The sequence below is a fragment of the Nymphaea colorata genome, chromosome 1 (genome assembly GCF_008831285.2).
Source record: "Nymphaea colorata isolate Beijing-Zhang1983 chromosome 1, ASM883128v2, whole genome shotgun sequence".
Lineage (NCBI taxonomy): Eukaryota > Viridiplantae > Streptophyta > Magnoliopsida > Nymphaeales > Nymphaeaceae > Nymphaea > Nymphaea colorata.
This window is the reverse complement of record NC_045138.2, coordinates 17,659,656-17,681,913: the sequence shown is the minus strand read 5'-3', so window position 1 is coordinate 17,681,913 and position 22,258 is coordinate 17,659,656. Positions and strand designations below refer to the sequence as shown.

At 38.9% G+C, this 22,258-nt stretch overlaps 2 protein-coding genes across 6 annotated transcripts; both read left to right on the top strand.

Annotated features, from left to right (window-relative positions):
• Nucleotides 1-2,554: 2,554 nt before the first annotated feature.
• LOC116258852 (dihydroorotase, mitochondrial) lies at nucleotides 2,555-9,478 on the top strand. 5 transcript variants are annotated; one of them, XM_031636277.2, is made up of 8 exons: nucleotides 2,555-2,817; nucleotides 3,069-3,169; nucleotides 3,755-3,936; nucleotides 5,009-5,145; nucleotides 6,088-6,253; nucleotides 6,317-6,433; nucleotides 7,725-7,885; nucleotides 9,126-9,478. In XM_031636277.2, exons 1-8 carry the CDS (start codon nucleotides 2,809-2,811, stop codon nucleotides 9,321-9,323), a joined length of 1,071 nt encoding a protein of 356 aa, XP_031492137.1. In that variant the 5' UTR covers nucleotides 2,555-2,808; the 3' UTR covers nucleotides 9,324-9,478. The 5 variants fall into 5 exon arrangements, with proteins under 5 accessions (XP_031492137.1, XP_031492129.1, XP_031492163.1 ...); XM_031636269.2 differs by having other exon boundaries at nucleotides 3,066-3,169; XM_031636303.2 differs by having other exon boundaries at nucleotides 2,555-2,928; nucleotides 3,066-3,169.
• Nucleotides 9,479-19,927: 10,449 nt separating this feature from the next.
• Nucleotides 19,928-22,127, top strand: LOC116246434 (uncharacterized). Its single transcript, XM_031618307.2, has 3 exons — nucleotides 19,928-20,771; nucleotides 20,917-21,109; nucleotides 21,215-22,127. Exons 1-3 carry the CDS (start codon nucleotides 20,418-20,420, stop codon nucleotides 21,796-21,798), a joined length of 1,131 nt encoding a protein of 376 aa, XP_031474167.1. The 5' UTR covers nucleotides 19,928-20,417; the 3' UTR covers nucleotides 21,799-22,127.
• Nucleotides 22,128-22,258: the final 131 nt, after the last annotated feature.

Genomic DNA, 22,258 nt, shown 5'->3' with positions numbered 1-22,258 from the left:
ATATAAAAAAATTATATCTAAAAAAATTGAATCGTTCTTCTTTTCACTTATATTGGGATTTGGCAAATACTAACACTATGTGTTTCGATCAGCAAGAGGGTTATTCTACTGTTTGAATGAGAGCGGAAGCTCCTTCTTCTTTTCTTTGGACTTAGTAAAAACAAAAGAAAAATCCAAAAATTGAAGTTTTATAAACTAATCAAATTACCCCTATTTTATGTCGATGAAATGTGGATCCCTATATTAGCCACTACTACCGAAATAGACCTTATTAACTATGGGTTTATGAAATAATGTTTTATCATTACATTATCTCGGCAGAGTCTCTTCATTTTAGGGTATTAATTGGCGAAAATTTAAGCTCATATTGGAGGTAGGCTACTTGGGTGGTAAGGCATTCTACCTACAATGGTGATTGGAATGCGATTGGAACATTTTAACGTAAGGCTTTAACAAATAATTTGCTCGAGCCATAACTCAAATAAAGTAACTGAGGGACTTGATGCAATCATGCATGAAAAAACCAATCTCTAATTTGATTCATGTTTGAACTTTCATGTACAACAGCCTTAGACCTTAATGGCAGAGGGAAAAAAGCTACATAACTTGTCTCGTGGTTCGTTCTTGAGGAGATTCCGCTTGACGCAGGCAACTGCTGTGAAAATGCATCTGCTGTTAATGTTGTAGCTTTTGAGTTACAAGTGTGCCAGAATGTTCAATGAGTGTTTTCCTGTCCATGATGATTTTAGTTATTTTGCACAAATACAGAACAGGAAAAACTGGTGCTCCTTTCTATAAGCATTAGATTCTGTCCTGATGAAGTATTAGCGGTTACCGAATGAAAGTCAGCTATCTTTTCTGGAAACCTCAATGATATGTGAACTTCCATCATAAAATGTTAGAAAAGACTATAACCTGTTATCTCTCTCTGAACTTTTTTGAAGAATGTGAGAGGGAGAGATTTAGCCGGTTTCTCCAAAAAGTCGTTGATTTGAAGAAGAAACAATCGATTTGATGAACTACAGTTTACTAAACTCTACAACACTCTAAAGTCTAAGCTCTCATGTGGTAGATGCACTTTAAACTTGTGATGGATCATGGATGTTTTGATTTGTTATTTTGAATATCTTAGTCTCAATTTTCATTTTCTGAATTTGTTGCTAATGTAAATGCCTATAGTTTATGAATGTTGAATCATTAATGTTTGATACATTATATCATGATATGACATATAGGTCGGCCTTGCTGATACACGATTCGATACACCAATGACAACATTGCCTCGTTTTCATTCTAAGTGGGATTGTTTAGCAGTGTTTTCTGCCTTCAGACTTTTTGTACATCATGTCATCCCTCTAAGCAAATTTATGAACATGACTGGATATGGCTATTATTTAGAATCTTGGATTAATTTACTGGATATGTTCGTATGCAATTGATCATTCATAAGGAGTAGGATGTAAAGTGTTAGATGCTTCCTGCCTTCGAACTGTATGATTTCACTTGTAGGATGAACAAATAGCATCATTATTTCTGGTTCTTTTGTGGGTAACAAATTTGGGAGCAATGATAATTAGAATGCTTGCTAGACATCCATTTGTTAAACCCAGGTTGCTTGTCGGTAGTGGCACTGGTATCTCTGTGCAGAAGAATATGGGTGTTGTACAGATATCAACTGTAATACAACAGTGTTAGAACATGGATTCAAGTTTTCCTTCTATCAACTAGGCTTTGGGGCCACGTTTGATTGCCAGGAAATCCACTGTAGCTGCAGAAAAAAATTCAATAATAGCAGCAGCAACAGCAGCCATTCCTGCAAAACCCGGGAAGCGCCTTCCTCCTCCATCGGTTTTCCAGGCAGGGCCCTTTTAACTTTTAAGAGTCGGAGGATCATCTACAAACTTCGGACCTCGAGATATAAAACGGGTTGGGTCGACGAATCAGTTCTCACCACTTTCACGCCCATATATTGAGTCAGTCAAGTGAAAGGTAATGTTATTCAGATGGATTCTAAACAGAAATCATTCGGAAATTGGAATCTCTGTTTTTGAGTCCCTTAAGTTGAACATTGCTCAAAGAATAATTGCTTTAGTTTCTAGAAACAATTTTGTTTTCAATTTTTTTGAAATATGTTTTCTTATTATTAAACTAAAAGGCATTTTTTCTGGAAATTTATTTCTCAATCATCACAAACACGAAGAATCTAAAAAGATTTTTTTCATTCTTTTATTTCAAAAAACTTATTTTAAAAATATTTTTTCAACTCCAGGTTTTCAATCTATCAAACGGCCCTTAAAAACTAACTTTTCTCATCCAAAACAAAAAAACCCAGGTTCTTGTCTTGCCACCTGTGTTAAAGTTTTCATAAAACTTGGTTTTCAAAGAACCAATTTTTTGATGGTGCCACCTGAATGCCTCCCAAAAGGAAAGCTAAAAAAATGAAATTTATCAAGAAAACTGGAGCCGTCACTTGTTCGACGTGGATGTGGTTTATGCTATTTTGGACGAGCTGAACATGCAGTATCTTGGGTTCATATTTGTTAGTGGTATCTTTGCTCTTGAGGTCATGACGCTGTCAGTTGCTGCTGGTTGTGAACATTGTGAATTGCATATGAGTATCGGATCTCAATCCAGGTCGCCTCACTCCCTGCCGACTCGTTCGCCAATACCTGCGGTTCTTATTGTGGGAACCCCCGAACCCTCGTTAAATGTCTGTATCTGAGGATCCATAGCTACCATCTGCCGTCGAGCAAAACCATCTTCGTGGGCTTTCATTTCCAGTGGAGCTATCCTCTTCTGAGAGAGTATATGCCTTTTGTACACCTTTATCCCATTCTCACTGCTCTCTCTCTCTCTCTCTGATCTTTCTTTCTCCATGACCCTTTTTCCGTTTTTCGTTGGCACCATTTTCCGGCACAACGAATAAATGTAGTACACTGTAATCTAAGAATTATGGCACATGCTTATGTCAATACAAGGTTTTTTGTATATAAAATGCAGATTGAAGTTTGAACATGGTATTCTCTCTCTCTCTCTCCCTCTCTCTCTCTGTGTTTTCTTTTTAGCAGCCGAGCCAAAAAGGGAAGATGGAGCTCTCATTGGTAAGACCAGACGATTGGCATCTTCATCTCCGAGATGGGGATATCCTTCAGTCTGTCGTTTCCCAGAGGTATGAAATCAGAGAACACTACCTTCTTCTTCTAGTTATTTTGTTAAAAAGGATATTTTTCAATTTGTCAATCTGGCACTTGATTCTTCATGTTTATCCGACGTTTTAGGATTGAATTAGCTCAACCGAATGTGAGGAAGACCCGAATTTGGTTCCCTCTTGTGGGTTCCAGTAGAAACTGTTCTCGAGGTTGGTGATGGTGGGATGAAGCATAACTGGTCTTGGGATGATCTTCATTTAATTGTATAGGATTAAAGTTGTCAAACTAAATTAGGGAGTAAAAATAATTCCATGGAGGTCGGCAATGATGAGAATGATCGGAAACCAAATGCGACTGTTGAAATTCCTCTTCGTTTCTTTTGGACAGATAAGTGATGTATTCTTTTCTGCAACTTTGATGGATAATTCCTAGGATTTATGAGTCACCAAACCTTGTGGGCAGTTGAAATTTCGAGTCTTGTTGGGAGGTGGTATTCGGGATTTGAACGGGACTGAGTTGCATCATGCCCTCTTCCTTTCGGAAAAATCTGGGAATTTAGTTCTGGAAGTTACTATACACTTTTGTTCCTTTTTTTTTGGGGACAGTGCGAAGCATTTTGGAAGAGCAATCGTGATGCCGAACTTGAGGCCACCAATTACAACAACAGCAGCTGCTGTAGCTTATCGGGAAGAGATTTTAAAAGCACTGCCGCCAAAAAGCTACTTTGATCCACTGATGACTTTGTACTTGACAGATAATACAAGTCCTAAAGAGATCAAAGCTGCTAGTGAGTGTACCAACTTCAATTAGTTGTTATATAGACTTGCAAATTAGAAATAATTCACTAAATATGAAATGCATATTTTTTGTTCAATCTTGAAACCCTATTGGCACATGTGCTCCTTTTTGCTTTCCGTTTTCTTTTTTGGTTTCTGTTAAAGAATATCAGACTTTCAATCTATTGAGCTGGACAAACTATTATTTTTTCGCCCCTCTTCCTGATATGAAAAACGCAATGGGCGATACTGCTATCTTTATCTGATGATAGCAGCTAAACAAATAATATCTCTATTAGCTTGGTTAAATTTAAATATAATCGTTGGAAATATAACACCTAATATATCCTCTAAAATGCTCCTTGAAGTCCTTGTAAGTTGTCAGAAATTGATGCTCAAAATGCATCCCAATCTGATGCACAAGCAGATTCTGCCCCTGGGAATTAATTCCGGTCTCTTAGCCACATATCTTTGCTTATAGGTGTGCAATCATATGACCAACTATAACCATGGCACATATTATCTCATGGAACATTTGCACCTATTATCTCAACTATGTTAAGTCCTTCTTTCTACCTAAAGGACATCAGACATTGGTCATATTTGAGAGTTATCATAAAGAGTACCCAATGTTTTTGTTATTGCAACTTTTGTTTGTGCACACTGACACAATGTAACTAGACAGATTTGTATGAAATGATGAGAGAGAAAGTAGATCAAGGAGGACCTTTGAGGACTGAGTGGAGATCATAATTTTTTCGAAAATGTCTTTTTTCTATTTACCTCCTTTGCTGATAATTTTAAGATCATGAAGTGTCCTTTTTGGGGTGAATATTCTAGAAAATGGTGAAATGTTTTCTTGTCATCCATGTGAACTATTTAGCATTTGTCATCCCTTTTTTGGCTGTTCAAGGTCAATAGCTTATATGGCTATGTGCTCAATTGTTCAAATAACATTTTCCCTCAGAAGAAGGAAAAAAAAAAACAACTTAGAGTTTAATGGTTAGTTTTGATGTGGGCTATTACTTCTTGCTTGGATCTCCTTTTCATTTGTCTAGTTTAACTCATATTATCAGAATGCAGGGAGGAGTGGGGTGGTTTATGCTGTGAAGTTATATCCAGCTGGAGCCACTACAAATTCACAAGATGGTGTTACGGATTTATTTGGGAGATGCCTACCTGTCCTTGAAGAGATGGTTGAGCAAAATATGCCATTATTGGTAACTAAAGAACTTGGATTTCATTTCTCCTTTTCATCTTCTTTGTCTTGTCCATGATGGTCTACAATGTGCAGCAGTAAAAAAAGGGATTTTGTTCTGGGGACACATCTGTTTGGTGAATTATCATCTCAAGTGTTGTGGTCCGAATGTTATCAAGTCTTCCACATTCATGTTCATCTGGTTTTTCTACTAGGATAGTTATTGCTGCAAGATTTCAATAATTTGATATCCAAGGTTAAGGACATCAAAGAGAAAGGGGGAGGTGGAGAATTGTGGTCTGAATGAAAGTTGAGAGGTCGTCTGGTTCCCAGTCTGATTATCTGGATAAAAATGTTTCTGATTTGATTGTCATTTTTTCGTTCAGAATTTTACTCCTTTTTTCCATTACATTAATTTTTTGTCATGAGACTTTTGAAGCATCCTGTGACAAAAAATATTTATCTATTCTTGTACTAAATCTAATTATTTTAAATCTTGATTCTAAAGCACATGGAATAAATCTGGCTTGAGAAAATTTATGAGGACACATGCTATTACTATTTTCATAACCCCTTATTTTGCTTAGATTTCTATGACTATAATGATCTCTTTTAATTATGGTAGAACGAGCAGCAGCCACTGTAAAATCAGAATTAGCTAAATTCCAACAAACCATGTGAAGTTTCTATAGTTCAGTGATAGTTGGTTAGACTCACCTTGTGGGATTGTTCGCTTTTGCTGTTTGCTAGGATGCTTCTAGTTTGGTAATATGATATTGTCGTGCATTATGGATTAAAAAGGAAAGAGTACATGGCAACGTGTCAACACTAAGTGCATCCACAAGAGATAACTGTCTGAAACTCATTCTGGCCAATTGAAGGATAGCTTTTTGTACGCTTTTATTAATTGTATACATCAATTTGGAGATTACACTGATGGAGCTTCATTGATGGAAATCAACAGGTTCATGGAGAGGTTACAGATCCTGAAGTTGATGTTTTTGATCGAGAGAAGGTCTTTATTGATTCCACATTGAGACCATTAGTTCAACAGCTTCCACGATTAAAGGTTGTAATGGAGCATGTTACTACACTTGATGCTGTCAAATTTGTTGAATCATGTGCAGAAGGTATATTTACCATTGAAACTTCTTTCGAAGTGTTTACCTTATTTTAATCTTTTCCTTCATTAGGGTTTGTTGCTGCAACTGTGACACCGCAACATCTTCTTCTCAATCGAAATGCATTATTTAAAGGGGGACTGCAACCACATAATTATTGCCTCCCAGTTTTGAAAAGGGAGATCCACAGTATGTGCTCCTGAATTCTCTATCTGTTTCAGTTAGACCAGCACATGCATGTCTGCTTATATTGCAATAAGGATGTAATGGGTACCTATATGTGGAAGATTGTGATCAGGACTCCTATTGAATCAAGAAGAAGTTGACAGTGTTCCGGATGTTTTCTGATCTCTTGAAAAACCCACGAGAGGGACAAAGGACAATGCAACAGCTTCCATGGCGTAATTTTTCCTGTGAAAGAGTGACTTTATATTAATGAAACTCATCCACTTTGGAAAGCTGTGATTGCTAAGCTTGAAGTAACATTGAAAAACTTTTCCCCTTCATTTTGTGACCTTACGTTTAAATGATACACATGATAGATCCAGATCAGGTTGTCGGTCTGTTTAGTTTAACATATGGAAGTTCTTACTGAGATAATGTTGGATAGGGCTGGATCAAGTAGTGATGGAAAATTGTAGTTCATGGCTCCTTCATGGAGTCGCTCAGGAAGATCCAAAATGATCTAACTACAGTTATGTTTGTGTTGGTTCCTTATAATTTACTGAAATTGGACAAGCATTTGGAGTATGAACAAAAATATGCAGTGCAATGAATCTGCTAGACATTGGCCATATGCCAATAAATACTACACAGCAAAAACATCGCCTTGAAAGGGTACTCTTTTTTTGGTTCTGCAGGAAAGTCAGCTGCTTTCTCCTGGCCTAGTGCCCTAGTATGTCTATACAAAATGGGCTGATCTTGTCTCATTGTATTATATTTTCAGTCTTCTAGAGCATGCCTAAAGAAAAAGATGGAGGCTACTCCTGCATTGGACTGAGGAATAAGTGTTGGAGCATATGAAAATCAACTTCTACCGAAGAACTAGTAACAAGGGGATCATGTTATGTTTGTCATTTAGAAATTTGGACTCGTCAACTTCTTATTTCTTGAAAGATCTGCTTAAAAGTTAAACATATCCATGTAGTCAGAACAGAAACCAAGGAAACAAGGTGAAAAATGAACATGCGCACTAATTGGCTGGAAATGATGATGCAAAGGTTGAAATATTAGCTTCATTCTCTGAATTGTTTTCCACTAGGTATGCTAAAATGATGATACACAAACATAAGCTTTTATGTTAAAGAAAACAATTATGTTTGCATGATATAATTGGAATGCCTATGTTGAATCTTCTATATATATTTGCATCTAAAGGTGAAGGTTATATAGTTATTGCATAAGCTCATGGAGGCTGCTATTGTGCTACGGTAAAATGAATATCTGTTGCAATGTTAATATTTTTTTTGCATTTGTTTAGGACAAGCTATAGTTGCAGCTGTCACAAGTGGAAGCAAGAGGTTTTTCCTGGGAACTGATAGTGCACCTCACGAAAGACAAAAGAAGGAATGTCCTTGCGGGTGTGCAGGCATATACAATGCACCAGTTGCCTTGGCACTCTATGCTAAGGTTTTTGAAGAGGTCTCTCTCTCTCTCTCCCTGTGTGTGTGTGTGTCTTTTTGAAGGATGTGGCCTTTGATATCTGATGTGTGGTTCCATTGCCTTAATGATAAATAGATTGGCTTTCTAGTAGGCAGTGGGGGTTGTGCTAGGAGCTTCTTAGACTAGCTGGGTTATGTGCAAACAAAGTTAAACAACAACCTCTCGGTATTTGTACATTGAGCATGTAAATATCACAAACACAAGAACAATGATACTATGGACGTCGTTTGATGGCAGGAACAAGCGTATAATTAAAGGTTGGCTAGAAAAGAAACAAGAGTGGTCTTGTCTAAGTGAACAAAGTTGAGACTTGTCCAATGTTTGATTTGGAGGGAACAAGGTTAATACTTGTCCACTGTCAATATTGGTGGAGGAATAACACTTTTTTTTTGGCCTTGGTGAATGCATCGATAGGTGGATGCCTCCCATGTGTTCTTTTGAGTGATGTTTGCAAGTGTTACTGGGCTGACCAAATTTCAATACGCTAGCATTCAAAAAATGCTAGTTTAACTCCAACCAAGCTCAATTTAAGTATATTACAAGGATACACTATTTGTTGCTCTTCTCTAGGGACATCAAAATTGTAGATGCTCCATCTTCCTTTTCAATTTAACCTTTATTATGTCATCATTTGGTAGCAACCTTCTCACCATCACATGATTTTGTGATGTTGATACTGAAAACTCTGAAACCCAAGCAGAAGTTCAATTTTCTTATAATGCTTGAACTTTTTCTGCAAAATGCTACTTTGCAGCTTGGTGGATTACCAAAGAAATTTCTTCTTTTAAAATCGTTAAAAGTGTTGATTATGATCAACTTCATATTCTTTGCAAGGTACGCCTAGTTTTAGAGGAGGTCATGTGCCTCAAACCTGGAAGTAGAAAATTAAAACTCTATTGGTTTCTATCTTTGGTGGGCAAAATACATCAATCGCTTCCTGAAACAATTGTCTTCAGTAAGGAGTCAGCAGGGCCTTGCTTCTGACCTGCTTGTAGCTGTACCTTGTTTAGTAGAAAATGGATGAAAACTGGACGCCCTTTTATTTCATTTTAAGATTGTGTCTCCAGTTTTGGTATTTTTTTTTATTCTCTTTCATGCAAGAACTTGATTCTTGCATATTCACATTTAAAATTGTAAATGTGATTGTAAAGGTGCTTTGTGTAGACTTTGTAAGTTTATAGACATGTTTTAATTCAGTAACGTTTGGTTTTCTTTTCAGGCTGGCGCTTTGGACAAACTGGAGGCATTCACAAGCTTTAATGGCCCTGAATTCTACGGTCTACCCAGAAATACCTCCTTTATCACTCTGCGTAAAAAACCATGGAAAGTTCCGGATTCATACGAATTTGCTTCGGGGACTATCATTCCCATGTTTGCAGGCGAAACCTTGGATTGGCTTCCAATTGTGGATTCTTGACTTAGATAGTTGTTTCTGTACTCACAACAAAATGAAAATTCTGAAGTGTGTGTACTCGGAACAAAATGAAATTTCTGAAGTGCAGTAGCAAACTCTTGTATAATTGGGAGGTCTGGGAAAAGTAGAAAGCCACAACCTTGTTTAGATGTTATGGATATCTGGAACTTAACCATGATCGGAATGGAATGGACAACATGGTTTAGGAATGTTGCCAAAGCCTGATCAGGAACTTTTCTTGCCAAAAAATGTGCAAATTTTGAGAAAGTAAATTTCTGAATTTGAAGTAAGCCTAGTCATCGGCCCAATAAGAGTTGGGTTCGGGCCGGCCTACAGCCCAAAACCCGAGCCCGGCAACTTGAAACTCGGCCCTGGGCCTGGTTAAAATAAAAAAATAATTTTTAAATAAAATATATTTAAAATAAAATAAATTATTAAAATCAAAATATTATTAAATCGATATCGGGCCTCGTTGGGCCAGTTTTTTTGGGCATGAACTTGGGCTCGATTGGGCCGGGTACTGGGTACTTGTGGGGTACCGGGTCTGATGGCCAACTGGAATTTGAAGTTAGAAAGTAAACCTGATTGGTATTAAAAAATTGTGTTAAAAGATGAAAAAGGTAACCAAAAGGACAAAAAAAAAACTGTAAATTCCTTTGAACCAACTAATTCATGAAACCGATTAGAACACAGATGACTTTTTATCCCCTCAAGTCTGAGAAGCCACTCTCCTTCTCGTAGTGTAGAACTTTGAATTAAAGTCCTTGTTGTTCTATCTTATTTTAGTTGGTATTTCGCATGAATTGGCTGGTGGAGTCCAACTTGGCTAAATTGAATTTGTCCACAAACTCGAAGATGGGGTCTTCATCATCCGCATCACTCAAACTAAACCTGCCATATATCTCATTTCCTTGCGCCGTTTGAGCTTTCCCGTGGGCAACAAGACGTAAATGTTGTTAAAATAGAAAATAAAAACGAAAAGATCCTCGTTAAACTTCCCAAGGGCCAACAGAAGATGGATTGTAGATAATGAAGCTATGCAGGGAACATCAACTAAACTTGCATTTTCTCAAAGCAAGTCTGCCACCGTTTTAATTTGGACAGCACTTGCTAAATTTCTCTCTTTTCTTCCATTGCGCCATTGCCATAGTTTTAATGTTTGCTTTTGGTTTGATTAGTAGATTGAAAAGAAAAAAAAGTTCTTTCCTGTGATCGAATAATGGTCTTTGAGAGGTGGGTGCAACAGGGGCCGGTAGGCAGTTAGTTTTTATTTCAAATTTTCGAGGCATCAATTTTCTATGCTGCAAAAAGAAGTATCGATACGTAAGTTGATAGATGGTGGGAGCATAGGCCCTCTTGATGGATGGTAGGGTGAAATATTTCTGCTCACCGAACGTGAAGCATGTAATAATGGAGAAAAGAATATTTCGGCTCTTTTGTTGGGTGGTAGGATGAAATACTTATCCTATTCACCCAACACTAAGCATAGAATAATGGAGAGAAAAATATTTGTTTCCTCTTTAAATGATGTTCAAACTGAAGCCATTACCCTACTGCTCATTTTATTTAATACCTTCTTCTTTCAAGCGTTTTTGACATGAGCCCTTAAGTGGCAAAGCTATTCGATGGTTCCCCTTAAACAAATAGGTTTCTACGGAGAAAAGTATGGTGCTGGTGATCAACTTGGTGCAATGATTTAGTGAAAGTTGAGCGAGAAAGGCACGAAGAAGGATCGGCATGGCCAGAAGAGGGTTATCAAGTGCAGTAGGTGACGACCAAGAGAGTCATCCTTCTCTTTCTCAGGAGGAAGAATAAGAAGAAGAAAGATGACAATGGTCATGGGTCACCAATCAATAGCGTGTTTGCTAAACTGAGAAAGACTTGCGAACTTCATCCGTTGACGACTTGACTCTAGAACGGAGAAAAATATTCTAGAGCAGAAGTTCAACATGCCAACATATTTATAATTGCTCAGAAAACATGACTTAAGGTAAGGTACCTCATTGAAATATTGATTTTTCTACTACCAAATTCTCAGTGTAAAGAGTCATTAGCCTTTCAATTTTGAAACCTAAAATGATTGTCTTAATATATGTTTCCTATCAAGTCATCCTTAAGATCATATCTGTAAAGAGTTAGATTCTAGAAAAAGGACACGATTTGCTTTAGGTAGCATGACTTTCGTTTCTCACCTAAATACCCTCTCTCTCTCTCTCTACCTTTCTTATTTCACTGTGCATTGTATTGTATATTTTCATCTTTTTGCTTTTGTTTTTGCGGTTTGCTTTTGTATCTAGGAGACTTCTTGTCCCCCAATTTTGTTATATATTTTCCATTTTATGGGCTCTCTCTCTCTCTCTCTCTCTCTCTCTCTCTCTCTCTCTCTCTCTCTCTCTCTCTCTCTCTCTCTCTCTCTCTCTCTCTCTCTCTCTCGCTAGCTTTCTAGGCAGGAAATGATAAGACTCCATTAAGTCTTGCTTTTTGTGGAAGCCATTATTCAAACATGGATGTGATAAGTATGTGTTTGTGAATTAAAAATAACGCCCTTTAATGGGTCTTCTTCACCAGTGACCAAAACCTAATTCACTTGGGGAGATGCATCAATGGAGTAAAAATGAAGTCTCTTTTCCATGATATTTCTTTGAAGAATCACTTGCTCTACATATCATATTTTAATTGTGAAGGCATCGCGTTCTTAAAGCAAATATTTACCTTTTAGATTTCCAAAATTATTGCATGCTTGCTTCTATAATTTTGAAAGTGAATAGGACTCATATTAATACAAGGAGACAAATATAGGGTCTTAATCTCTTGGATCCAAGTTTGAAGAGGTTCATCCATGGCGGAACACCAAATCTGCACTTTTGACTGCATCTGGTTTCTTATCACAGCTGATTAATAGGGGTTCCATCCAAATCAGATCTCACATGAAATCTCACTCATCCGCTTCATGCTGTCTCCAAAAACTACGCAATATAAGAACCCAATAATAAACAAGAGACGAGAACATTTATTTTAAGGAAGATATCGAAGTCCTTTTATTTTATTTTTTTTATGTTCAGGATTGCTTCGAAACCTATGCAAACTTACAGTTGCTCTTTTCAACTCTATCTCAGCTGGTTGTAGTCAAGCACTTACCAGAATCGAACTGATGACTAGAATTTCATTAATCTATGAGCCCAATGAAACAGCTTTAATTTTAAGGGAGCTTCAGATTCAGACCGACGTTGTAAATATTTTCTCCATTAAAGATGCAAGAAATATTTTTAAAATTTCAGGTCCAACTTTGAACTTTTTTTTTTTGTTAAATAGAAAAGAGAATGGACGTCCATCGCCTGTTGGGTCCCATCGTGTGGGCCTGATGTTGGAAGCATTCAGTAAAGATCTGACGTCTTTGAAACGTTAAGACATATACTTTTAAGAATATTCATGAAAAATTGTGTTAGCTGTATTGTATGAATCTGTCTCAATCTTTAAAACATATCTATCAAACACTTTACCTATTGCCAAATCATTAAAACATATCTATGAAACACTTTACGTGTTGCCAAACATTAGATTAAGTGTTGAAGAATGATGTTGGTCATTGATTTAGTCCAAGTCCACACTTGATATAAGGAAAAAGAGAAAACAATGTGAACTAACGCTATTTGCTTACAATATCAATAAAAGACCATCACCAAAAGGTTTGACATTTAATATATATATACATGTATAATTTGTGTACATATAAAACGATGATGTCTACCTTACATGGCCGGTATTATCCTTTTGTCGACAAACTGACAAAATAAAGAATATCTTATTTCACATTTAAATCTGTACTCAACAAGAGTTGGTGAATCATGAAGTACTAATCTATGTAATTAAGGGCGGCACCTTTTATGGGATAGAATGGAAAACAGAGGGAAACTTAAAAGGCAGGAAACTTACTTCATTTTTTCATTATAATAATAGTGGTAATAGTTTTTAGGTAAGCAGAGGGAGTATTTCATCCTATCGACTAAGAAAAGAGCCGAAACTCCAACTTTCCCTCTATTTTTTAGGGTACCGAACCTGCTTTTGATGCTTTGAGGCGACACACTCTCTATACTTCAACTTGCATATCAATGCTGTCCTTTTTTGTAACAAAGAAAGTTGACACCCCAAAAGTTCGAAACAAATTAGCTCCTACCGAACAATTTCATTGCTGTTCGCTTGACGGATGTATTGTTTAGTATACCATGAAATCTTTTTCCTTGGCTTATCAAACACCTCCTTAGGAAAAGCCAAGTTGAAAAACAGAAATCATTCACCACAACCAGCAAACTATGGGAGTGTTGACACAGTGCATGGTGGGTGAAACTTTTCAAGTAAAATAGTCTCAGGTCTTTGTGGGGACAAAGAAGAGTGAGAAAACAAAATTATCTTTTTCGATCAATCAGAATTTTTTTTTTTCTTGCATCGTTTTCCAGTGTTTGTTGCGAGTACAAAGGGAAGAACGAATAATACATATTTAATGAATTAGTTGGCATTAAATTCCCACTCATGTTTGCAGTTACACCTATCTTGACCAAGCCATAATGGACAACTACTTTGTGTATTTGAATCCGTGACATTCTGCACCTCCACGACTTTGACAATTGCTTCCATGAGACGAAAAAAAATATTGGGTACTTAATTTTGATATTAATAAAAAAAAAACTATTTCGCGTATACTTTAACATGAATTAACAATATTACTTTGTACATCTAATGCGCTAATCATCAACATGAACCTGGTTTGTTTTGTATTACAGACATTTTAATCATTTTATTTCAGTAATCCGGCTTAAGTTTATGATGACCTAGGCTTCATTGTTAAAGCAACGTTAGTTTTTTTTTTTTTTTTAGGCTTAAAGATGCAAAATGAAAGTCTTTCTTATTCAATATCCAAGTGTTTGATGTGATTTTGAATATTACCAAATCTTTAAGCACATTTCCGAGACCTTTTTTTTAACTTTAGGTGATCTTATAGACTAAGTTTGAGATGTAAATGAAAAGTAATGACACTCAAGTTTTGGTTGCATAACCCTAAATTCGTGGACCTAAGAACTTCGGTAATCAAACACAACCACAGTATAACTAAACACCAGATTTTATTACTAAGAAAAAAAAAACAGAAGAAAAAGCGGATTTGAGATCCTCGGCTTGTAGTCAAAACCTCGGTTTTAAAGTCGGACTGCGCAGCGCATGTCCGACCTTAGAACTCAGATACGAAGCTATCAAACGCCTCCTAAATGCAAAATAAACAAAATTAAGATGCCTCTGTAAATTTTTTTTTTAAAAAACATGTTGGCATTTTGGAATTTATGAAAAGGATGCCATATTAGGGTAAGGCCTACTAATGAAGCATGTGAATGAGGAAGATCACAGCCAAACCTGATTTCACTTGTCCTCTTATGTCTTGTTGAGCTCAGTATGGCCACATGAGCAACCATTGGTTTGTCCATTTGCATGATATCAAAAACTAACATTACAAAGGCAAATGACAAGATGTTGCAGATTTGGTTAGATATGGGAAGGCCTTTTCCTTTCCCCCTCTTCACGGATGTCTTTTCATTGTAGACAAATTAAGATCTGTTGTTGGGATGTCAATGTTTGGATATTATGATCTGATAGCAGATCCAAATCTAAAACCAATTGGCACTGCCCGTTATAAGTCATTTGGTAGTTTTGGGTGAGTAGGAATAAGTATTTCATTCTACTGCCCAAAAGAGAGCCAAAGCGCCACCCAACCCCTTATCATCGTTGAATACAAGACCTGATTTATGTATCAGGGTGCCGCTCCCGCCATGCTTAAACTTGCGTGTCAGTAGCCCCGTTTTTTTGCATAATAAAAAGTTGATGCTTCAAGAAATGAAGACACAAACTGGCCGCCTACCAGCCCTGCTCTGACCGTTATGCCAACCTCTAGAAAGACAAACCATTTGGTAGTCGAATCTTGTCAAATTCAAAGGGTACATGAATATCGGTCCAGTGACATTTATTTTTCGAATTACTACCTATCTTGCAAAACATTTATCCAGAGAAAGTGGGAAAAAATTAGGAAAAAGAATAAATCATTGTCAAGCAACTACCAAAAAACAAAGCCAGTTCGTAGTTGAATTTTGATTTATGATTGACCTATTTTGCCAACTACCAAATATTAAGTCCAAGTTAAGAAGGAATTGCGTTTGATTAAGAAATATTATGCTTTTGAAACACATGCTCGAAAAATACAGTGTGATCATTGCTCCAAAAAACAATTGTTTGGTTATTTCCTGCTTCTTAATTGGTAGACTTAATAATTAACATCATGCTATGTTTTCTTAAATAAGAACATCGTATGCTTAGCACATATGTTCTAAGAATATAACGTTCTTCTTATCAAACACCTTCTATAAAAATGGGACAAGAGTTTAGATTGTCAGCTTTGATGCTGACTCTGCTCAGGTCGCTAGCTGGATGGATTTGCTGAGAGTCCAACATATACTTAGCATATGATCAAATACCAAAAAATTTTGGGTACATGAACTCGAGAAGTAAATGAGTTTGGATCTAATTAGAAACCAGATTAAGTTGCATTTGGTACAGCCAAAAGACAAAAATCTTAAAACCATATCACCATTTACATTGCTAAAACTATCCAACACATGTAAGTTCACTGCTTATTTATAACAACAATTCAAAAAGTGCATGATTTGGTTGACCATTTGTTGCCTCTATATAAGCAAAGTGTAAATGTTGGCTAAGCTAGGGTTCAGCCATCTTCATTGTAAACTTGTTTTTTCCCCAGTGAGAAGGTATTAAGCGTTCGGGGCCGAACACCGTATCGTTCCAATTTTATCGGATGTCTCCGAAGAGATGCCCAAACATTGTTTGGGGTTTCCGTCGACAATCTGCGACTTCCGTCATGATCTCCTTCCTCTATGTGGACCCTCCTAATTGTGACACATGGCATGCAGATCGGCATTGGGCACGGCTATTCATACTCGTGACCCAAACCTGTATTCTGCACCTGCACCTAGGCCGCTATGCTGGGCGGCTAGGGCAAGTCACAAGTCGGACCGCGGAGTTTGGCGACTATGGATTTTCCTTCTTGGCTCATAATTTTCATGACCTAGCAGGAAGGAACATACTGCATGATCTTCTCACCATGTTGATGTTATCTTCTCAATGAGATGTGCCCTCTAAGGAGAAAGAAACCAAACAGATGGTGTTTGATTCAGATGAAGATGAGACAGATAACAACAGAAGTATTGCTGATTGGCATTGAACAGCATTCATCTTCTCACCATGTTCTTGTTCTCTTCCCAATGAAATGTACCCTTTTCATTAAAAAACAATGAAAATTGGGCCTCATTTAGATAAACTTAATTGTGATCAGAACTGAAAGACAAGATTGCTAATGAATAATCATATTGGAACCATTTTCCCAAGAAAGTGTTCATCAATGAAATGTTTACAAGTATCGATCATTCATGTTTAATGGCTTTAGAGAAAAGAAAAAAAAAAAACAAACAAACAAAGAATCCAAGACAAGTCAATGGGGTTTCATTCAAATTAACTTCGCAACAAGATTTTACTTTGAAAATAACATCTATCAGTCAAAAGGATTCGTTTGTCCTGTTCTTTATCTGCTGCTCTTTTTCATCTTCAATGAATCACCTGTTCCCCTTTAATGCGTCTCCATTAACTCTGTGAGTGTTTGGTCATAGCGTGCCGATGTGAAAGTGCCCCTACTTCTTGGTTTCACCACTATTTTCCTATTGACCAAGAGTCGCTTTTCCCTGTTCAAAAAAAGGAAAATTCTTAGCGTTAGGCACCGGTAAGTCCATCTCAAATTATCTAATTAGAAAAAAAATAGCTTGTTATTATCAATGGGTAATGGCAGTAAATATTTTATAGCAACCAAAAATTAAAAATTCATTTTATTAAATTTTTATTTTTCACTGTGTCAATAAAATCCCATATGGTGGGATCTTATAAGATGAGAACCCGACAAAATTGATTATATCAGAGCCACACCAAGCACCAAAGCAGCCTTGGCCAAAAAAATTAGACTGCGCCGAACCCGCTGTGAATGACAGGTTCCCATGGTTGCATGTGGGAAAAGTTTTCCATGGTATTACGAACCTCAACTTGGAATTTAGATGGAGCGAAGCCCATTTCCGGATCCAAACCGGACTGAAATGCAAAATTCTAAACGAAAGTCCCATGTCAAAAACCGGGTCCGGTCTTCTTATCATCTGAAATCAGATCCCGCCATCGGGTCGATTACCCGACCCAAGCAAACAATAATGGCAAAATTGTCACGAGGAAGAAAAGTTCACGCGCTTCTCTTTCACCTATCGGAAGCGCCAAGCGAATAAAGTTCGTCGTCTGCCGACTGCCGGTGCCGTTCGGGGGTATTTTCGTCCACAATGCTTCTGGACGCTCAGGAATGTGGGTTGAAACGTTATTTTAGCGATGTCTACAGGGTATGTTCGTAAACTCGCATCCAGCTTAGTTCTCTTGGTTTGGTGCGGGTGGGACACGTGTCAACTCATGAACAATTAAGTATGGTCATGTCATGACTGAAATATCGAAACCACACCTGACTTTCCGCAGTTATCACGATGAAGCCATTGAAGGCCGGAGTGACCCCGTTTTATCATGTGAATTGCATAAGTAAAATATGGAATTGATTTTGGAAATTAACTAAGGTTGCGTTTTATAGTATGGATTTAAAATTCATATTATATGTCAAAATTATGGATTCAAGATTGGATGAAAAATATTTTAACTTAAATTTATGAATTTAAAATTTTAAATTTCGGCAAATATGAGATCTGTGGTGAAAGAATGTTCCAGACTGGCGATCCACGGAGAAATTCACCCCGAAAGAGCGCCGAGTGTCTGAGGGTAAATTCGTAATTGGGTTGAATAAGGGGACTGTGGTGGCCCGCCACGTTGCATGTGGGTATGAGTTGCCGTATTGCTTGGGGCTACGTCAGACAAGGTGCCACGTCAGCTGTTCGGGAGTTCGCTATAAGAGAAGGGCAGGGGCCTCTGGCCGCCGGAGCCTGACAGACGGCGCGAAGGACGGCCGGAGGAAAGTGCTGCGAGTCAACCGGAAGAAAAAATTTGGGGAAGAATTCCGGCCGACCAGAAGAATTGAACTAGCGAAAGGGCGGAGCCTCAGAATACCACGATCATCTGAAAATGCATTAGGCAGGTATGAATTTCTCATGAATTCCGACGCAACTCTGCGGGCGGCGGGAGGCCTCCCTTCCTTATCATTGATGACAGAGTATTTCCATAAAATCTCTTGAATTCGTTGTCATGGCTAATTGGAATTTGGAGTCGATCGAGCTTTCTGAATGATGTCGGAGTTGGATAATATAGATTCGTACAGAGAAGAAAGAAAAGGACTTGGGAATGCATAAAATTAGTTCGAACGACGTTCTTACCCTTAACCGAAGGAAGAGTTTAGATAAACAATAAAAAGACAGCGACTGGTTCTAAAAACTTGGTATATAAATTAGTCTTATACACGCATATTTGATCTTTGCGTTGAAAATGATCAAGCATTTGTACGAACGGAATGTTATAAGGGTTTCAAAATCAATAATCCAACCTTTTTCTCTTTTATAATTTATATATATTCGAAATTGTGTCCTTGGTTCTAAGATATGAAGAATGGTCATTTAAAGCAAAAAAAAGAAAAAATCTTAGTCTTTCTAGTTTGTTGACAGTATTTTTTAATTTACTCATGAACCAGACTGTTTTAGAAGATTAGACATCTCCATAAGCTGGTCACTTCCTCCATAAGAGATGCTGAACTAACACTAGAAACAAGGAAGAATTTGATACCAAGAAACCGGGAAATTTTGCTATTAAAAATGTTACGGAATTAGACATTTAACTCTTGCCTTCTTATAGATATATGTATTTACATTTACATAAAATCAATCATGTACGCAACTATTTGATATTCCTTGGTTTTCAGTCAGTTTAGCAATTATATGACGAATTCTTACAAATGCTACTATACCAATTGATGTATATTAAAAGGGCACAAAAATCTTGATGTATAAGCAACGCTCAAGTCTTTCTTTGCTTATAAATTTTATTAGACATCAGGTTTTAAGATTTCTTTTTTAGTTTTATATTTTTTGAAATTTGGTATACTTGGTAGGGGCCGCTGATGATTGAAGAGTTATATATTTGGAGGGAGACAGATCACGGCGGCACTTTCGTAAGAATATAAGATTTTCCGGCGGGGCCTTTCTCTTTCCCTCTCCAAATCAAGCGTTTGGCCGTCCCCAGCATGTCCGATCTTAACAGAACCAGTGTGGAGTTCTTCTCTGTCTTAATGTACAGGACGCCAGGGTTCCATCTGCCGAACAATTCATAGACACGGCCCTCGCCGTCAGCGGCCACCACAAGCTCGAGTGGCTCATCCGCTCCGACCTCCTCTCCCTCTTCAACGAGTTCCCTTCTCTCTCCTACCTCCTCTCCGCCACCGGCACCATCGCCTCCTCTCCTCTCACCATTTGGCTGCCCCCCACCTATCCGTTCGCCCTCCCCTCGTCTTCCACTCCGTCACCGCCACCACCACCGCCATAATTCAAGACCACCCCTTCGTCGACAGCACCACCGGCGCCGTCTCACCCCTTACCTCCTTTCCCGGACCTACCCTTCAGCCAACCTCCTCAAACTTGCCCCGCCCACAAGCTCCATCGCATCTTCCGCCTATACTCTCCCATTCTCCCCACCTCCACCACCACCGTCGTCCGCCACCCGATTCCTTCTCTGGTCTCCAAGCAAGAAGTCTCCATCGATCGTCTCGCCCTCGCGCTCTTCTACGACGTCGAGACCTTTCGCCGTTCAGAATTCATCCCGCCGGAAGGAAAAAATTCTCTTGGAGTCCGAATATTTCCTATCCCTGTTTTCCTTGCTTTCGAAGCCTCCTCTTTTATGTTTCTTCTCGCCTGCTGCATCTCTTCCTTCTTCAGCAAGCATCGGGCAACCTGTTTTTCCTTTCCTTTTGTTGGACGTCTTCGTGAACAAAGAAAAATGGAGGTCTAGAGCCTCCCTAGAAGGCTGCCCTCCATGAAGATCCAACCGGTGGAGGATTCTGGCGACCAGAAACTGATCAAGGCCAATGACCTCCTGGCTATGCCCGCGGCGAAGTCTCGGTTGAAGCGCATGCTCGAGCGTCAATTTCCGAGCATCTTGAGGACTTCATCGTCGAAAAGAGCCGAGGAGCCCCACGGCGTCACGGAGATCGAGCCCAGCTCCGTCTGCCTCGCCAAGATGGTCCAGAATTTCTTGGAAGAAACCGATAAGCAAGTGAAGTGCGGACGCTCCCGCTGCAACTGCTTCAATAGCAGCGATAGCTCCGATGACGATCATGATTCCGGCGAGTCGCGACTCTTCTCCGGCGATGCCACCGAGATTCTCAAGGTAATAGAAAAATCATAAAAAACTCTCGTGAAAACTGAAAGGGTAGCTTATCCCGTCGAGATACAATAAATTGTCGTCATTTCCGCACTTTCCCTCTCTTCGCTATTTGATTTTTGGAATTTTTTCGCCTCTTCTTCTTTCGAAGAGTCTGGTATCGTGTGCGAGCGTACCTGAGAGAAACCTTCTAGCTGATACGGCGAGGTTGGTGGAGGTGAGGAGCAAGAGTTGCAGACAGAATGTCTCCTTGAAGGCATCCGTCGCGGAGGGTCTCCTTGCTCTGGGCTACGACGCCTCCATCTGTAAATCCAAATGGGACCAAACTCCCTCCCACCCCGCCGGTAAACTCCCCATCCTCATTCCCTCCCGTTTCCCTTTTTCATTTCTATGTTTTTTCCTGTTAAGTGGATTTACAAGAGTTTATTGATTTTGATTATATGTTGAAGGGGAGCATGAATATATCGACGTCATCGTGGCCACGGCGGGAGAGGCGCCGGAGAGACTGATCGTCGACGTCGATTTCAAGTCAGAGTTCGAGATAGCGCGGTCCACCAGTCACTACCGGGCGGTGCTCCACTCCCTGCCGTCCACCTTCGTCGGCAAACTGGACCGCCTCCAGCAGATAGTCACAATCGTATCGGAGGCCGCGAGGCAGTCGCTGAAGCGGAAGGGGCTGCATTTCCCGCCCTGGCGGTCGCCGGAGTACGTGCGCGCCAAATGGCTCTCCCCCTACGAGAGGACAAAGCCGGCCGTCGAGGAGAAGAAGGCCGCCGGCCCCAACCCCACGCCCCACCTCTCCTTCATCGCCGTGAAGCCATCGGGCTTCCCCACCGCTGCCTTTTCCGGCGACTTCCAGTTGCGTCCGGTGGGCAACCGCTGCGAGCATAAGGACCCCAATGCCCGTGGCTGTGGTCAAATAAGGGTGGTGGTGACGGAATGGACACCGCCGCCGCTCGAAAGTAAGGGCACCCAAAAGGAAGGCAAGATCGTCGCCGGACTAGCCTCCGTCCTGCGAGAGAAACCCCAATAAAAAAAATTAAAAGAAAAAGAAAAACAAAAAACCAGAGCCAAGTCGCCATCATCTGTAGTTTCCTTCTTCCTCATAATTTTCTTTTTCTTACCATCTTTTACTTTTTCTTCTCTTCGCCATCCCCATTTTTTAAAAGGGCGATGTGATGTATTCTGATGCAGATATACCAAAAGCAGAAAGAAAAAAAAAGTAAAAAAAAAAACTCAAAAATGGAGACAATAATAATTGCTACTTGAATTAGACGCAGTAATTTCCTGTATCTTGCAGGGATAGGAAAGAGCTGTGTACTAAGAGTTTTTATTTTTTAATAAATTAATCTCTTTTTAATATATTCACGAGATTACTTTTAGCTTTAAATATTTTCCTCGTTGCGATCGTAATAATTAATAATTGCTCGAGCTTCTTTACGATATTCTTCTTGAAGTGGGGATCGAGGAGGGGAGATAATAATTTTTTTTTT

Excerpts from the sequence above, each read along its gene's own strand:
- LOC116258852 (XM_031636269.2), top strand. Across the intron at positions 3,170-3,754 it reads CAGTCTGTCGTTTCCCAGAG|TGCGAAGCATTTTGGAAGAG; the intron begins GTATGAAATCAG and ends TTTTGGGGACAG. Across the intron at positions 6,254-6,316 it reads TGTTGAATCATGTGCAGAAG|GGTTTGTTGCTGCAACTGTG; the intron begins GTATATTTACCA and ends TTCCTTCATTAG.
- LOC116246434 (XM_031618307.2), top strand. The coding sequence starts at position 20,418 with ATGAAGATCCAACCGGTGGAGGATTCTGGCGACCAGAAACTGATCAAG. Across the intron at positions 20,772-20,916 it reads ATGCCACCGAGATTCTCAAG|AGTCTGGTATCGTGTGCGAG; the intron begins GTAATAGAAAAA and ends CTTCTTTCGAAG. Across the intron at positions 21,110-21,214 it reads AACTCCCTCCCACCCCGCCG|GGGAGCATGAATATATCGAC; the intron begins GTAAACTCCCCA and ends TATATGTTGAAG.